Source organism: Ixodes scapularis, unplaced genomic scaffold, assembly GCF_016920785.2.
Source record: "Ixodes scapularis isolate PalLabHiFi unplaced genomic scaffold, ASM1692078v2 PGA_scaffold1__304_contigs__length_218370807, whole genome shotgun sequence".
Classification (NCBI taxonomy): Eukaryota; Metazoa; Arthropoda; class Arachnida; order Ixodida; family Ixodidae; genus Ixodes; species Ixodes scapularis.
Genome location: NW_024609846.1, coordinates 51,887,247 through 51,905,485, shown reverse-complemented (window position 1 = coordinate 51,905,485; position 18,239 = coordinate 51,887,247). Strand labels below are relative to the sequence as shown.

Sequence of the window (18,239 nt, the reverse complement as noted above, 5' to 3'; positions counted from 1 at the left end):
ATTAACGCGTTCCCCACTTTTTTTTCTCTCTTCTAGATCGCTCTTTTCATTTGTTCTTCTTTCCTCCTTTGGTGCCGGTCATATTTGTCCTTCTTTTTAATGGGGAATGCAGCTCCCGAAGTGAAGATGCACTCTGACTGGTCTTTCTGTTACTTGTTTTCCCCTTCTCTTCACAGATGTTACAAAACATTTGACTGCGCGGGTAATTGCTGATTCCATGTTATTTTTGTATCTAAATGAAAGGTTTACATATTTATGCTTAGCTTAAGCGGCTACGGAGTATAGGGCGGGCGCTGAATTGTCTTTTAAACATTATGAGTTACTGCTAGGCACACACGATGTGTATCGTGTTTGTTTTACGCATGGGGAGAATGGAAAATGGAAAGAGAGAAACTTCGAAGACAGTACAATGATTTTCTGCCTTCGAACTAATATGCTGAATGGGCTATTCTTTTCCGCGTAATGAAGTCCTAGGAGTTCTTCGATTATTTATAACGTTTGTTTTGATCATGTTTAGAGTAAACGCTTCCGTAAAATGCAGTGGCTTCTCAAAAAGAGCCAGTTTTAGTTTTGGTTATGTTAATTGTATCTATGGTGCGTCTTTAATATTAACTACACCTAGAGAGTTCGAATGATTGACGTACTTCTAGTGAAATGGACCCCATGAAAACAAACACGTGTCAAAGCATCCCATCTTTTCTTAAGACGCTCTAATGCACACTCTCCTTTTTGCTGGGTGTTGACCAATGGGTGACTATAAAAACAATGTGTTCGGTTTTACGAAGTACACGGATGCTGGCGCGTTTCAATAGGAAGATGTAGTTGTATCTAGCGGTTTGATGCCGTTTTATTTCACACTTTTGTGCGGGTACGGCCACATTGACAAGCGCTAGTGGCATCAAACGCAACTAAGAACATCTTTTTGGTATGGGTAGATATTGAGAAACTCCAGATTGGTCTAGGATGCCTAGATGTCTGTCCGCGCAAGGAGGGCGCCCTCCCCCGTTGAAAAGACTGCCCCAGTGCATGCCGACGTACAAAGCTTTTGACACTAGAATAGCATCGAAGCACTCGCCTAAGCAATCCACTTGCAGCGACAAACGTCAGAGCGCGTGCACTTTGGAAAATAACCTAATAAGTGATCAGGAGGGGATGTCACCACTCTACTCAAGCGCCCGCGTGTGAAGGGCACTCTAGCCTAGTTCACCAGGTAGCGCTGTGAAGCGCTAACAATATTCTCAGCACTGTTTCTTTTTTTCTGCCGGAGGAATTGATTAGGCCACGCGTTGATGCTTTCCTCCCGACCGTGTGTTGGAGGGGGATATCCATCGCAATGTTGTCTCGCATCACCATGGCGCGCGCCTGACGAGGCAGCCGGCCCTGATGTCACCTTGTCGTTGCCGTGGACGTATGGACGGTTTTGTCGTGCGCCATATTAGACATTCCCTTGTTTGTTTCACTGAGAGTTACGATGCCACACTTAGGCAAAGCCTGCTTTTGTGATTAGGACTAGGGATGCCGCGAACCACCCGAAGTTCGATTTCGAAAGATTTCGATATTTTCGAACCGAACTGATGTTCGAATTCGAAAGGTTTCGATATTTTTGACCGTACGGAGATTCGAATTCGAAAAATTCGCAACTTTCAAAAATCGTGAAGTTTCGAAATCGAAAAGTTCGAAGCTTTCACGGTTTCTAAAAGTTCGGGTTCGACTATTTCGAATATTTCTTTACTTGAGGTTCCAGAAATTCAAAGATTTCGAACTTTCCTAACTTGAGATTCGAATGTTTCGAATTTCTTTGGATCTGGAATTCGAAAAATCGAACGTTTCGAATTTTTAGAGACATGAAGTTCGATAAATTCGAAGATTTCGATTTTTTTTCCACATAAAGTTCGAAGGTTTCGATTCTCTGTTAGCGCTAAATTTGAAAAACAAACTTAGGTTTCGAATTTTTTTAAAGTCCAAGTGCGCAAAGTTCGAAGTCCGGTTTTCATGTTCCGCCACAGTTTGTTTCAAATAACGTTTTCACGCCTCACTGTTTTTTTACGAAATCAGGTTTAGAAACGTACGGGTGTGATATTCAGATTGCGCGAAGTTGATCAGGCAATTAAATGAGACGACGAGTGTCCCGGATGTGCTGGATTATTTGCCAGTGCAGAGTGACGTGTGCAGATCAGTAATTGTGACTGCCAGCCCGGGGGGGGGGGGGGGGGGGGGTCTTTAACGTGCATCACGCAGTAGTGATCACACGAGCGCACTGTTTAACAATACTCATCCAGTTCGAAACGGCCAGGGGCAGGCAGGTGGTTGAGTGTCACTGAGGCTCAGAAAAACCTTGAAGCAATCTGGCAAACTGCCTCCCCACCCCCTTGCACGCTGGTAGTAATCCGCTCGAACGCCGCCCGAGTGACGCTGGCATATAGTAAGTTTAGTTTACATGATGCAAAATCCTGAGACTGGGAATGAAATTTGAAAGAAAAGGTGTAAGAAGACAGAAAAAAGGGGACAGGACAACGTCTCAAACTCAGCTCAGGACAACGTCTCAACTCAGCTCAGTTTGAGACGTTGTCCTGTTCCCTTTTTTCTTTCTTCTTAGTCTTACACTATTTCTTGCGAATTTCATTCCTGTCTCGTGATTTTGCATCATGATCAACATACACCAGCTCGCCTGCACCTTGTTATTTTTTTTTAGTTTGTAATTGCTTTGGAGGTTTATTTTCGGAGACGGAAGAAACGCCGAACAAAAAGCACAGAAGCCGACACAGCTTGAGGTCGAGGAGCGTTCTACCATACCAGCAGCGTCGGAATAGAAAAAAAAGGGGGGAAGGTTCTCCGGTCCCCCCCCCCCCCCCCCCTTCCAGATATTTCGGACTGTTAAAGAAAACAATACGATGAAAGAGGCCATGGTCGAGCTTATTTTAATCTGAAATTATTTATGCATATGTATAGCTACTGTCGCTCTTCACTGCATAAAAGATCGCGTAGATGGTCATTGTTAGAAACTCGTTGTCAGAAGGCACTACTCGTTGCATGCTTAGTGGTTCGGAAGTTCAAAGCTATGTCTTTTCGACCTAAATAACTGTGCCATTGGTAAGAAATAATAAATAAATAAACATAACAATAAATGCAAAAAATAAAAAGCTGGAAAAAAAAACTATCAAGAAGCCGCCGGAAGTGTGGTATTCTTGCATATTCAGAGGCCCAGAACTACGAAACGAATTTCTCCTACCAAAATGTGTACAGACTAAAAGAAACACGTCCCAAAAAAGTGAAATGAAAAAAAAAAATTAATAAATGTTTTTTTTTGTTTTTTTGTTTTTTATGACGTGCCGAAATAATAATAAAGTTTTTTTTTTTTTGGTTTTTATGACGTGCCGAATTGAAACAATATTAGGAATCTTTCTCCCTGAGTTAATTTATTCCTCAACGTGAAAAAAATGTATACAATAATTTGTATTCTGCAGATAGTAATGATGTGCACTCTCTGTGGTGTCAATTTAAATGCGATACCTCAAACAATTTCGACAAAAAAAATTACCAAGTTTTGGGCCCGTAGATACATATTTGGATATTTCTTCGAAACTCGTCTTGAACAACAATAATCATACCTTAAGACGACACTTACCTAGGTTATACATTGATCATTCTTAAAAAGTTTAACGTCTCTACCATGAATATCTTCGGCTGCAGCGCCCTTCAAATATGGCACAAACGGCAATTGTCAAAAACCCATCGTCCTTCCTTGCTCCTTCGGGATTCTATTTCTTTAAAACCGAGCATGCCAGATGAATGAAATAAACGGCATTGTTTTTCGCAAAGAATGCGGCACCACATGTGAAAATGCGAGAAAAAAAATTACGAATGTACATCACTGCTTAAATCCAAATGAAACCGCCCGCCCGTATTTCGAAGTTCGACGCACTTCGAACTTTTACCCTAAAAATTCGAAGTTCGTCGAACTTTTGGCTTTTCAGGAATCGGAAGTTCGAGAATTTTCGAATTATCTTGATTAATAAGTTCGAAAGTTCGAAAATTATCGAAATTCTTAGCGTAGGAAGTTCGAAAGTTCGAAAAGCTTCGAACTTTTTAGTGCAAGAAATTCGAAAGGTCGAAAATCATCGAATTTTTTTGTCTATCAAATTCGAAAGTTCGACAAGCATCGAATTTTGCAGTGTAATAAGCTCGAAATTTCGAAAAGCGTCGAACTTCCTGGTCTAACAAGTTCGAAAATTCGAATTCCGTCGAATTTCTCGATATGGAAAGTTCGAAAATTCGAAATGTTTCGAAACGCTTGATTTGATCATCGAAACTTCGATTCGAAAAAATTCGCGGCATCCCTAATTAGGACACCGTGCTGGTCTAGAGAGGCAAAAACATCTCGGGTTACCGTCGTGGCACAAGGTAGTGAGCGGAACAAAACGAAACAAAAAGATAAAGTAGGTTTTTGCTAAACCCACTCGCACTTTATAAATATGTCTATAGATTATTTTTGCCGTTAAACACCTACATACTTTCCCATTTTTTTGCTTTTTTGTTTTTGCATTTTATATTTTTGCGATCTTTGTGAAGTGGTCTTCTCCGCATCGACTATGTACGCAAGGTGGTGCACCCTTTACAGGGGCACAACTTCGGCGAGCTCACATTGGCTGAACGGGCATAAACGGACAGATGCCTGCTTCACTACTCTTTCTGCGTTCTTATCAAGTGAAGCCGTAACCTCACTGTCTGCAGAGCGTTAATAAGGAGTTCGAGATTCTACACATTTTGCATGTCTTAAGCGGTCTGCGTCTATACTGGTGTTGTTTTTCATTTTTACGCGTTATCGGCTTTTATAACTTTTCCCTCACATTCATTTTATTATGTTGGTTTATTCTTTAACCTGATGCCGTTAGGCAAGAGAGCGGTCGCACCCATCAAGTCGATTGCAATCACTTCTATGAAACTAGCGACAATGTTGTGATTTCCGATTGTGTGTTCTGTGCAGGTGGAATGCAAGAAAGCGCAGCCTAAAGAAGTCATGATGCCCAACAACGTGGCACGGGGAAGAGGTGCCGGTGAGCATACTTCTTCACATCCACGGCTCTGGAGTGTCTTTTCTTCGTTGTCGCGTCTTGTTTACCTACGTTTATAGAAAATTATATCGCCCTACCTGAAGGGATACACTTTTCCGAGTGAGTAACTTCGAGAACTCTAGCTTTTCTTTTAGTTATTTTATGAGGAATATTCGTCGATAGGCACGAACTATTTTCTTGGATACATTAAACAAACTGTCCGAGAAGCAGATCAAGCCAGACCGTATAAGACTCTCCGTACATCCAGCCCGATATTGTTAGTCACAGGACGTTCTCGTTCCAATAACCGCGGTTACCTTTACTTTTTGAAAACAAAATACACTTTTTCTTCTTAAGTTCGTTTGTTGTACTTAGTGATTCGCGTTTCTCGAGCTTTTCTTAAATTTTAGACTCTTCCTTGTGTCGTTCCTCCATTCATCTTTTTTTTCTGTCTTTTTCTTTTCTATATTTCTTTTCTTTTTCTTTATTTTAAAAACTCGCGTACTCCTGGGTCCCCATTGTTTTGTCGGGAATCCAACCGCAGCAAAAAGCGTCCAGCGGAACATACTTTTCGGGAAGCTTCTTCCGTCTCCGGTTTCGAGCGTTGTCCCCCTTTGCCTCCATGGGTTGTTCTCTTTAATTTACTGCACAACTCGGGGTTCCGGCCCCTCCGATTTTTTTTTTGTTTTGTTTTTGTGTGCGTCGTAAACTTTCGCGACTCTCCTCTGCGTCCGTCCAGCCGCTAAGATCCTAACGTTGCCTGAAAGCGTGTCGTTCGTTTCTTTTTTTTTTCGTTTCGTTTATTTGTTTTGTTTTCTCGCCTTAGCTTTCATCGGTTTGTATTCGTTAGTTTTCTTTTGCAAGAAAACCGCGAGAAAGCAATGAATCGTTCGAAAAATCAGGAACGTTTATTTATCTTTTAGCAGCAACTTTACATGCGCCTGCCGAAAGAAAGTTGAACATGTTCAAAATGCACACTTACAATCAGCATGAAGTAAAAATAAATTATATATAATGTGACTATGAAATACTAAGCCAGTATGTAACGACGAATCCTCTCACAAACAACACATCCTGAACAGATGCTCGCTACAAGCCTATACAAACATACACTTACACACGCACATACACACACACACGCAGAGACGCACGCACGCGCAGCGAATCAAGAAATTACATTAGGTTAAAGAGAAACCTACGTACACACATAGTCGCACATACAAGTCCATACACGAGCGCGAGCGGTGTAAAAGAGGATATACGGAGAAGGAAAAAGTGGGAGGGAAAACAGGATGAAGAGTGAGACAGGAATCGTTCGTTCTTCGATGCGTGGCACACCGCCCAGCGGCAGTAAATAACTGGAAGAATCGGCCTGTCGAGCGACAGGATTAAAAGTACCGTTACCAACCAAAGAAGCCGAACAGCCAGAATCGAACGGCAACGACGAGAAATAAAAAAAAAACACGGGAAAAAATGTAAGCGCAGGATCCAGAGGCAAAGCGATGTTTTTGCGAACAAAAAGCCCGAGACGCCGGCGCAGGAAGAAGAAGCCAGTGGAGAAAAACGGGAGAGAAAAAAAAGCTTATTGAGAAAGAATCTGAAATAACGAAAAAAGGAACGAACGAAGCATGGCACAGGCGCGCGGTGTAGCAAAAAGCAGCCAAGCCACGATACTGAACATGACAGGGGAGACATTAATAATGATCCCTCTCAAAAGGACGGAGGCGAAGAGACCTTAAACGTGGGCTTGGGTGGGCGAGGTCCGACCCGAACGGGCGAAGGAGCCGACGCCAGCGAAGGCACAAAGGCGACTGTAACCCTAATGGATCCATTTTTCCCTTCTGGCCTTCGTGTTCCCCGCCAGCGGGAAAGGCACTCCCCTTCCCCCGTCCCGCCGCCGGGCCTTCCTTCGTTTGCCAGACCGGCAGCGTTTTCTCCTTGGCGATGACGGAACAGCGCCGACCATCAATAAGGAGCGCCGCTGCTGCTGCCGACGCCATATTGGAAGCATTTCGATGCCCCTTTTTTATTTCTGCTTCTTTTTTTTCTTTTCATTCCTGGTGGCGGCGGAGGCATGCGTACTTCTATACTGGTGTGTCAGTTTGTGCGAGCTGGACGTTTCTGTTGCTCGAACGCCAAAAAAAAAAAAAAAAGGTTCAGGCGCGAGAAGATGGTGGCGGAAAAATAAATAGGCAGAAGAGAAAATCAGGGAGGCGCCAAGGAGCCGTTCCACCCGCTGTGCACGCGGGGGCTTCGTTAAGAAGACGCGTTGCCTTTTGTTCGACACTTCGACTCCCGATGGCTTTTCTTCTACCTCTTCATTTTTTTTTTTCATCATTTTTTTTTTCTTTGGGGGAGGGCGAAAGGCTTAGAGGAGAAGGGGTGAGGCTGCCAGGCATAATGAAGAAAGGATAGATGGAAGCGTATCCTCGGAGATAAACGCGCGTCGTCCGTGTCAGGAAATATGAAAAAAAGAAAAATGCAAAGTGTCCGAATTTGAAAAATGACTAGGGAAATTTATTCTGGGCTCGACGTTGAAGTGTGTGTGTCGCTGTGTATGGGATTCCGTTGGCTCACGCGTTATCGTCTTCCCGTTTTGTAATTGATTGTTGTTAATAGTACTTTGTACGTCAGCGTGCCCGGTGATCTATGATCATAACTGTCTTCTCAGAAGTGGCGTTTCTCTGTTTTCTTTCTTTTTCTTCGGGGTAATACGAAAAGGAGATAGCGTTAACGGGCGAAACTAATTAATTGAGAAAGTAGAATGAATATACTTTGCTAGTCTTGTTTTGCCTTTAGTTTTATTTGTTTGTTTCCAGCATGTACAGATGATTTGGGGCCACATATCTTTCACGGCGACCATTTGCGTTAAAGTACGCGAAATCGGGGAACTGAGCCATACTGGGTTAAAGTCAGAATTAAGGAAAACTCAAATTGACCTAGATTTTAATGTGTCACTTTTCAAAACCTTGAATATATTATCGTGTTTTGTTTTGGAATATATGGGCCAGAAGAGGACGCGACTGACATGTAATTAATCTTCCGCGTGTCGCTTTAATCAGATTTCAATATTCTGCAATTACCAGCCGTACGTTTTCTTCTTTCTTTTTCCACTTTAGTTATACTTTTACTTTAGCTAAAATATTGCCCGTGTTGCACTAATTTATTGTTATTTTTCATTTGATTCAACATGTCGCTGGATATGACAATACACGCAGTAAAAAAAAAAGCTTACCTTTACAAGCCGCCCATGAGGTTATTTACCAATTGGACTAACTGACATTGTTCATTACGCATAAATACTTTATTTGAATCCTTAAAGATCAGTGCCAGAATTCTTAAAAATTATTTGACTGTGGATGTCACAACTTATATTTCTATAATACGTACTTAGAGAGTGAGGTTGTGCCATTCGTGAGAATACGGAGTCACTCACCGCTTTCGTCTCTTAAATGTGAATATGTCTTTTTTTTTTCCAGAACTTGTGTGGCCCTTGGGTGCTCTAACCGAAGGTGAGCTCTCTCTGTTCTTGTCTGTGAATCTTCGTCAAAGTTCACTTACTGCTTTTTTGTGATATTCCAGCCAAATATATAACATTACAATTGAAGAAAAAGTGATAAGGCAGGCAAGCTGGTTAAGGCTAGACATCATGGAACCAGGTACAAAGGACAAAAGAAGCTTAGCAGCTACTTCTACCAAAAATCGTTATACAAGAAAAGGAACACCGACTGAATGTCGTTTCTCTTGCCTTTCTTGTTTTCCCGTGTCGGGTTTTATGATATCTAACCTTACAGCGATCTTTAACCTTTATTTAAAAACTTGCTGACGAGCCTAAATGAATATTGGTACCTTTGTGATGACCTGGAACCACCAGAAATAAATACAAGGAACAACATGTTGTAGCTGCTGAAACGAATTATACCAGCTATGTACTTTTTTATCTGTATGTTTCTAATCATTCTGCTTTTCAATTGATTTGTTTTATAATTTATTTACCTACTGCTCTAAAGCCAAACTTTTTTTTTGTAGGGTGGGGGCGGTTTTTAGTAAAATTTACGGGTTGCTACAACGGCAAACGCAATTTAAGAAAAAAAACATCGTTCTGAACGCGGTCTACCTACACGACCAGGCAGTTAAACAGAAACACGCCTATGGTGGAACGAAAATACGAGGCTTTTTCTTATGTTTTTCTTTCGACATTTTTTATAGCGAATGTTTATAGCTACCATACGTTGCCATGATCGCTGTAAACATAGCCGCCCCGCTATATATACTTAGAATAATTGGAGTGAGTCTAAAAATGTTGCCACACTAGTTAGTCACTCTTAAAGTTGGACTTCATGAAGCGAAAATGCCGCGAACACGCTACGAATTTAGAGCGACGACGTTTGCTCTGCGCGCGGCGTCAGAACAACAGTGGCTGTTGATTCCGAGCGCAAAGGGACCGTCCCGCCAAGCGAAGTTTGACGCTTTTTCGCCACATACTCGCTACCATGTACAAGATAACCTTTCACGCAAGGCCTCTGGTGTTCCCCAAGGCCTCAGTCGGTCACTCGCCTACGGATTTATACGGGCTGTAGCCACAAGATTTTCCGGGGCGGCTTAGCAGCTACATGAAAACGTGAGGCTTTGTTAAACGAAGATTGGCAGCGAGGCCCGGCAACGCCTCTGAAATGATGTAGTTTTATTCCATCATCCTAACGGGAACGTTTATCGTACTAACGTGAAAGTAATTTTCGCGGGAATAGAACAGTGGATCTTCAAACAAAAACAAACATCATTAGCAATGACCTTCAATCGTGTTTAATCTGTTTTTAACCCTCAAAACATAATTTAGCCTATTGCCTCACAATCCTAAAGCATGTTATAAGTGGTGGGAACTCAACTACGGATTATCGTGCTGTGTAGTAATCGCAATTGGGATATCGCGGTAGAATTATTATCGGATCATCGTTCAAAGGGCAAAATCAACGCAAAGCGAGTATTTGCCGTATATTTTTTTTTCTTCTTTAATTTACTTCGTTTATGAACCATTCATATTAATACGCAAGTAACAACCACGCTTGAGCGTGCTCAAGACAAGGCTCAGGGCACATTCTTTTCACGACAGGCTTGCCATGCAAAATCATAATTCGGAAATACCAAAACGTTGCACACGAATTAGCCTCGCGCTGCTAGATACAAAAAAGCTATATGACGAACTTTTGACACTAACGTGAATGTTTTATCCTCGTACAACTTAAACAGAAGCACTCTCCTTTCTTCGAAATGTTCTCTCCAACTGCCTGTGGGTTCCTCTCAACTCAGCCGCACTGGCAAGGTGTCGCAGCCGTCATTAGTGAGCCTTCGCCTTCAAATGGCACGCCATCCACACCGCATACGAAGGGAAGCGTGTTTTTCTCCTTTTTTTTTTCCTTTTTTTTTTCGAGGCAATACAGCGAAGGAAGTACGCATTTCAGAAGCAGACGCAACGCCCAACCCCTCCCCTATACTCTTCTGATTTTGAAATGTGCCGTTTTAAATTGAACACTTGATCGCGTCGTGCCCTTAATATTATACCGGAGGAAATTGTTGCCGCCACCTGCCAGCCTAGCGGCTTGCTTGCTTCACCAGTTGGAAGCTCCACGAACTGTTTTATTTATATATTTTTAATTTTTACTTAACCGCATATCGTTCTTTTTTTTTTTTTTTTTTTTTTTGCTCGGAGTTGAGTTTTGTCAGCAATGGGCCGTGCAGAACACTCCATTTCGACTGCCGGTAGTATTGTGCGTTCCCTTTCTCCCTTAAGCCAGCAGCTAGCAAGTCGAGTGCTTCGACGACGTATTTTGCAGAGAGAGCTCAAACGACTCCGGCGACGACCGCTGCTGCCGCGGCGGCGACGCACCCAAGCGCAGCTACCGAATTGCATTCAGTTTTCGCATTAGGACAATCTGCCGCGCGTTCTCTGTTCAACTCCTCTTATCTTTTCCTTTTTGCTTCGTCGATTCTCTTTTCTTTTCTTTTTTTTTTCTTTTCGATTGTGTTCTAGTCATCACGTTTATTTACATTATGTTTCGATTTGAAGAAAGGAAACCACTCGTTGTTCCCCCATCTGTGTTCTCTCTTTACTTTCTTTTTTTTTAGGTTCTAGAGTTGAGGGAAAAGCAGGAGAAGGGAGGGGGTAATCGCGCTTGTTACCGAAAGGAAGCACGGCCCAAAACGCAAGACGAAATTTATTTCTACTAAACAATCATTTTGTCCGATTCTTTTTTTTTTTTTTCGACGGTAGAACGAAGGTTTGACTAGGCATATATGTATGCTCTCGCTTTGACTGCTTAACGCTCGGAGAGATATGAACAAAATAATACAAAATTCCGAGTGTTTTTTTTTTATGCATTCAGAAATACATTCAGAACTCGGTTCAGTTCCCGTTTTCTTGTTGTTGTTTTTTTTTTTTTTTTTCTAATATTCTCTCTCTTTTTTTTTCTCTCTCTCGTTATTCGCACCCCAAGATAATATCTTTGCTGAAGTTGCGACACACGGAACCGTTTTCGCTACGGTCATTTTGCGTACCTTCCAGCTATTTCTTCCGAACCCCGTGTGGGTAACGAGATCGCGCTCACTGAGGGAACAAGTGTGCCGGTGTGCGATTTTCCAAGTTCAAATGCATCGTGTATACACCGTTGGCAAACTGCCGTAGCAAGCGACGGAGAAGAAACGTTCCCAATACTTTTACTCGTATTAACTAAAACAATACGATCATAAAAATTAAATCTCTCGTGCTCGCTTCGAAGCGAGCAACCCTCGACGTTTCTGGCAGATTGTATTCTGCGTGCGTAATGATGTCGAAAATTGCTCGGGGTTTATAACGGCGTCAGCCTGAACATTTGCAGCTGAAGAGATGCTTAAAGAGACGTCACGTAAGATTTCGCATCAACAGCGCCGCCACTCCGCCTTTTTTTTTTTTTTTCGTTCTTTGTTTTGTAGTTGCGGCGTGCGCGTACATGGAAATGTATATGTTGTTGTTTTTTTCTTTATCTAACTGTTTCGGTGTTTCAACGCTCTGGCGGTACAAACCGCCCTATTACCGTTTCGTTCAGCTTAAAAAGAAAAAAAAACACAGCTTAAAACAAAACGGGGGTGAGAAGTGCTGTTTAACCGTCAGTGTGTCGATCTAACCTCGTTCCTAGCCTGGCAAGACTTGGTAATGCGAAAAGAAATTTCAAACTCGTATTGTATTGATTTTTCACGCAAGTAAGTGTTTTGTCAAAGTTATCTCGTACTCTACCTATTTACATTACACTAGTTAAGTCACTTTCGATGTAGTTGTGGTTTCTACGTTACTTTCGCAACATTGTCTTGCTTGGCCAGCTAATCGGGTTAGCCAGGGAAAATGGGTCACCTAATGGTGCATTTGGTACAGAAATTCGGTATCCGCCTTTGCAATGCTCTAACGATCTAGACGCGCCTCGTACCGTTGTGCAGTCGTGTGATCACTGCTGCGTGACGTCCGCTGAGGACCCCGGGCTTGCGTTCGTACAACACTGGCTAAATTACGCATCTACAGCGCAGGCACCAGACACCCGTTCAAGGTGTAGACGAACGTCCCGCGTTCTGGAGTTGCACGCAACACATTTGATATCTAACGTGCGTCACAAACGGTCGAGGTTTTTTGTGTTTATTTTACGTCACATTGGCTAATTCTGGCGTTATTTTGACACTATAAGTGTAGACAATCAGTATTTCATTTCTTGTTCCTTTCGACACGTTAGGGAGGATGCCTCGCAATTTTCGGCATCACGTGTTGGCCTTTTTTTTATTTTTTTTGTTTACTTTTTATGGTTGCAGAATTTAAACGGAATACGTTTCAGCTGTGTTGCTTTTCTGACATTTTTAACTTCCAATTTAACTAGACTCTTTTGGTAGACTTCAACTTGAAACGTAGTAGCATACCAGCTCTGAACTTTAGAAAAGAAATCTCATCATGATGCCAACATGTGTAGCCGTGAATTAATAAAACATAATAGTACGTTTGTTTTCACAAATGCGGCTTCGAAAAAAAAATTTGTTGCTATTGTTTTAGTACATAACACTATTTTTACAATAAAAAATATATAAAACCACAACAATCTGCAAAAACAAAAAAGAAGACAAAAACTATGTGTCAAGAGAAGGGTGACTTGCACTTTGATTTTTCTTAGACGTTGGTCAATTGCATTTATTTTATTCCATTTAAATACACAAGACGTTCAGGGCACTGTAGAAATAAAGATAAATGAGAACCATATTAAATCCATTTTTTTTTTCTACTTTCTTGCACTTTTTTGTTCATCTGTTGGTTTTAGCATTGTTTTTCTTACCAGCATTGTTTTAATTACGTTAAATGTTTTTCTGAAAAAATAACACTGCCAGGTTTACTTAGTTCCGCGAAGAAAAAAAAATCACTTTCATAGGCTATCAGTAAAACTAGATCAAACGTTTAATGATAATGAAAAAGTTCCGAGCATTTTTTTTCTTACGTGTCATTGTATTCAAGACGTGCCTAGCTACAAGCGCTTACTTCATGTAATCCTAAAGTTTAATGGAATGGCGAACCTGAAATTGGCACGTAAAATTTTCACAATGCAAAAACAATAACCATTGATACGAGTAGCCTGCATGATAGCATAGCCAGAGAGTCGCTGCTCAATGATCCCCTTTTCATCACATAATTTCCCCTCTTTGATTTATTACTATTAGTCTTACTACTAGGTCGATAAAAACAGTGGTTTAGAGGAAAGAGGCGGAGGTATTGGTTCAGTCGGTCTCGTAGATTCAGTGCCAGTTTTCCCCCCAGTTCGTGCATAACGATTCGCTGCACGTTTAGTTGACCGCGGTCACGGTGAGCCTTCGTCGACACGAGCTGGCGAGTTTATGTTTACGAATATTTGTTTTAATTATCTCGAAGACAAACACAGGAGGAGACAGCACATGGCAGTTGCTTGTAGCTACTGTATTTTGTAGCCTACGCGTATCTACACTGCGCTAGTCCTTCTCTCTGACTGGAGGTCAAAGCTACGATCGCTTGCACCACTCCCCTGCATCTAAACCTTCACCCCCGACTCTTCTGACGGAAAACCTGAGTTCGAAATCACGTAACACTTTTATGAGCGCTATATTGTGACAGGCGGCTCGTAGCTTCGCTCTTCAGTCGGAAGGAAGGATGAACCTGCTATGGTGCATTGATGCGAGCTGCTTTAACGGAGTTTCTGGCCAAAGTGTTTGAATCACTCCATAGGTTTCCGCATCCTCAACTTTTTTAATGAGATTGCCGGATGTCGATGCTACATGCTATCACGGCATGATGCTGGTATAATCTGTAGCACGACCGGATGAGCCAAGGTAATTCCGTGGAGTTTTCACAGTAGTAAGAGTCGTGGTGCTTATCTGATCCTGCTTTACGTCTTACTTAGCTCCTGAAGATCATCGAAATTCAAAAAGCATAGTTTTTTTTTTTATTTACATTTCATCTACATAGTTGAGAGCTTGATGCAGACAATATGCAGAAACCAGAACAACCAAATGTTATCTACTTTCTCAGCTCTATTGTAACGAATGAAGGACCATGAAAATAACAGCGTGTACCTATATACGGACGAGACGAAGACCGATTAGGGTCGTAGAGATTAAGACTTATAAGAGTCGTTTCTTGCGCTTCCATCTTCGCACTTTGAGAGCGAGGTAGCACGTCGACTTTTCTGTCAAAGCAGCTCATATTGCCTCTAACTGGGCGCGCATCTCTGTGGATCAAACGCGCGCCATTGGCTCCAGAGAGATTCGCAACCGCGGCAGCCACGTCGACGAGGGCTCTCAGCGTACTTCTACTGAGTTCCCTCCCCCTTGCTGTTCATGTACACGGGTACTCCGAGTCTTGCCTAGAGCATGGCAATGCGCGCCTCTTCGATCGCCGCAAGCGCGTGCCCAGAGTGTATCATCGCCCATAGCGCCTATAGTGACCTTGGGCCCCCCTCGTCCGATCCTGTCTGCGCGGCGCGTACTGATGACGCCACCATGCCATGCGCATCCCCTGCCCCTGTCGATGCCATAGGCCTTAGGCGCTCCGTTTTCCCGTCCATGTCTACTGAACTGCTGGGCCACGGAGCGTGGAGTAGGCCAATGGGAAACCGAGCCGTAGTGACCTTATCAACCCGGTTGCCTGATCGGGAATTGCTTGCACGAGAAGGAACAGCGCGCGTTGCTGACGCGTCCAGGCGTCGGTTCGTTCTAGGACTCTTCTTAAGAGTTCCACCGAAGCTTTTTTTATTATTATTATTATTAGCGCAAAAACACGCCGTCCGCTTGTCTGGTCTGGTAAGAACATCGACAGGAGCGAGGAATGTGAACCATTGTTCCAAAATTATGGCAGCGAATCGTCGCCTACTTTGCGATATCCATTGGCATAAGATTGTAAAGCCTGTCGCGTTCAATCTTTTGCAACTTGTTGTTGTAACAGAGAGAAAAAAGAAAACGGCATTTGCGATATTGTGGGCTTTTGAGCCAATTCGGAGACACACGCGTCAGCGACTGGAACGTTATCGCTTTCATTCCGTGCAAGCGGTTCTGTGACTGACGTGCCTTAGAGGCTGAGATGCTGTCGTACCATTTATCCCATTAGAGAAGTGAAGCGAGATGTTGTAAGTTCGTTGTTGTGGTTGGTTTGTCGTACCCTAGATAGCGAACGTTAGGTTTGTTTGAACATTAGGCAGTGTTTCCCCCCGACCGCGTGAGGGAACGCTCTGCGTTTCCGGGTTTACCGTGCGCGTACACCTGCATACGTGCACGGTAATTTTGCCGAAGGTAGGTATGAGTGATTATTCCTCGTCGCCGTTTCTTTGCTGTCCATTTTTTTTTTTTATTATTCTCGTTCTTTGCACACTTCATGTTGCTGCCTAGTGGGAAATAAAAAAAAAAGGTGCTGGAAGGAGGGAAACAATTATACCATCCTGATGACGAGGCGGTTTGCGTCCGCCAATAACATTTACTCTTCGGAATGCCATTAGAATAACGTACAACATCTCAACCTGTTCCAAATCGGGAAAGGGGAGGGGGGAGGGGCACAATTTTTCACCGCCCCTTTGAGGGATTAGAAACCGAGATTTTAGTGTATTTAGTCAGAACTCTACCAGCTGCTGAAGATATATTTTGCATTCATGAGGTCTGTGGTTACTTTTGTAGCTATTGTATCATTAAGGCTGGTTATAGTTTACGTGCAAACTTTAACACAAAAATAGGCATGAACAAAAAGTTAGGGCGAAAATAAGCTGGTGAAGGTTTTAACATTTTGGACAAAACCCTAAGACTGTGGGGAGGGGGGGGGGGGGTGAGTTTAAGACACAGCTCAGCTGTGTTTGAGACTTTGTGTTGTGCTGTCCTTTTTCCCTCCCAGTATCGAGGTTTTGTCCAAAATGTTAAAAATAGGCATCTTTGCTCATAACCCATAGTAGTGCAGATTAGTTGTCAGGTAATGAAGTTTTACTGTTCACCATTACATATAATTGAAACCTCTGGAACCCAGTAGTTTGCGGAGGGTTTAATTATATCTATATTCCCGCAGTCATTAGTAGAATAAATAAACAGTGACATCTTATCCGAAGCTGAATAAACGTTTCGCTTGGAACAGCTCGAATGTCTTCGTTCGAAGTCCCTTTTGAGAGAAACGCAATTACAAACCCGCCGTAGATCAACACGCGCCCGGACTGGCTCGTACAGTCTCCATCAATACGAATGACCCATTCGAAGAGGTAGTTTCAGGTGGCTGTGCTAAATTTGCTTTAGCGAGGCCAAAATTTCTTGAGGTAAGTAAATATGTTGACCTTTGTTCTACTCTCTGTGTAAAAATAAAATGACTCTGGCTAAAGTCCTCTTGGCACAGACGCATCAATAGCGTAGGTAAATGGGTCTTTCACAATGTGGGAAACCACATTCTAGAGCACCTGCGTGACCTTGCTCCATGCGTCAACAGAACTTCTAAGCGCCGCCAACTCGCATAATTTAGAGCCAGAAAGAAAAAAGCAATTCGAAGGCAGAAAAGCAATCAAGCACGTAGCGAGCGCGCACACCTAATATTAGTACTGCGCTCCCCAAGGCTTCCATTCCAAGTGTCCTAAGAACAACAATCAAAGCTCTCATTCCCTGCAACCTTCGAGCGCTAGATAGCGCACGCAATAAGAACTGGCATGGATTACGTGATCCTCTCCCTCCAGGCTTTTGCTTCTTTTGAATTCCTCGCGTACCGGCGTGATTGTAGCGTCCCTTTTATGAGGCTCGACGAATCCAGCGAAACATTATACGGCCTCCCTTCACATTTCCGTGTTTTGATATTTTGGCCTGCGGGGAGTCGGCTGAGAATTATTTGCGTTGTCAGAAAAAAGCGGCTACGCCTGCTTTCACTGCTTCGTACTTTGGGCATTTGCGGCCATTAGAGCTTCACTCCAAATTACGCTATGTGTAGCAATAGGTACAGCCGCTTGTTGGCTACTCCATCAAGCCTTAACTGTGCCTACAGACCTCTTCCGATGTTTACAAAATCACAACGGGGCGTGCGATTTTCACGGCCCAGCACGTGCGTGTTCGTCGCTTTGCAATGCGAGGCAAGCCGTTTTATTCTTCCAGTGACCGTAGCAGCCGAAATAGGAAGCTGTGCAAGAAGGTCACGAAAGGTCTAACCGGAGTTACCAGTAGTCGCAAACAGAATAAGAAATATCGAAATACCCGAGAACCAGTGTTCTGACTGACCGTGGTGTGTCGCTTGAGCTTTGAGCGCACTCAAGATGGCGGGCTCGTGCTACGCGCGTGTCGCCCGAAAGCTGCTCTCGACGTTTTCGTCTTGTCTGCAGCGATATGCGAGGATAACGTGCGCTAAGCATTGCTCGGGTTTCTGAACGGTATTCAGCTTAGTGCAGCGCAGAGGTCCTTGTTACGTACCATGATGACGTCAGTTACTTTATGGAACGAAGAGTCCTGAATGATCATCCCGTCATGACATTGAGGTGTGCATCGATGTACCGTCGAGGGTAGAAAGCGCGCTCTCGGCGACTCGGGCGAAATTATGTTGTGATACTCGTTTTATGCTTTCCTCATGGGGGTTCTGGGGAACGGTGAGAGTTTAAAGACTTGCGATGAATCCCCGAGCGTGTTGATCACGGCGGAGTTGAACTTTTCTTTTCTTTT

General features: G+C 43.1%; 1 protein-coding gene across 14 annotated transcripts in view; it reads left to right on the top strand.

The window, feature by feature from the left end:
* Positions 1-18,239, top strand: part of LOC8038614 (RNA-binding protein Musashi homolog Rbp6) — a 632,232-nt gene that overhangs the window by 566,028 nt on the left and 47,965 nt on the right. For all 14 annotated transcript variants that reach the window (XM_042290732.1, XM_042290733.1, XM_042290738.1 and 11 more), the window contains 2 exons: positions 4,985-5,054; positions 8,531-8,563. In XM_042290732.1, coding sequence (XP_042146666.1) covers positions 4,985-5,054; positions 8,531-8,563 — 103 coding nt within the window. The remainder of the gene's footprint in view (positions 1-4,984; positions 5,055-8,530; positions 8,564-18,239) is intronic.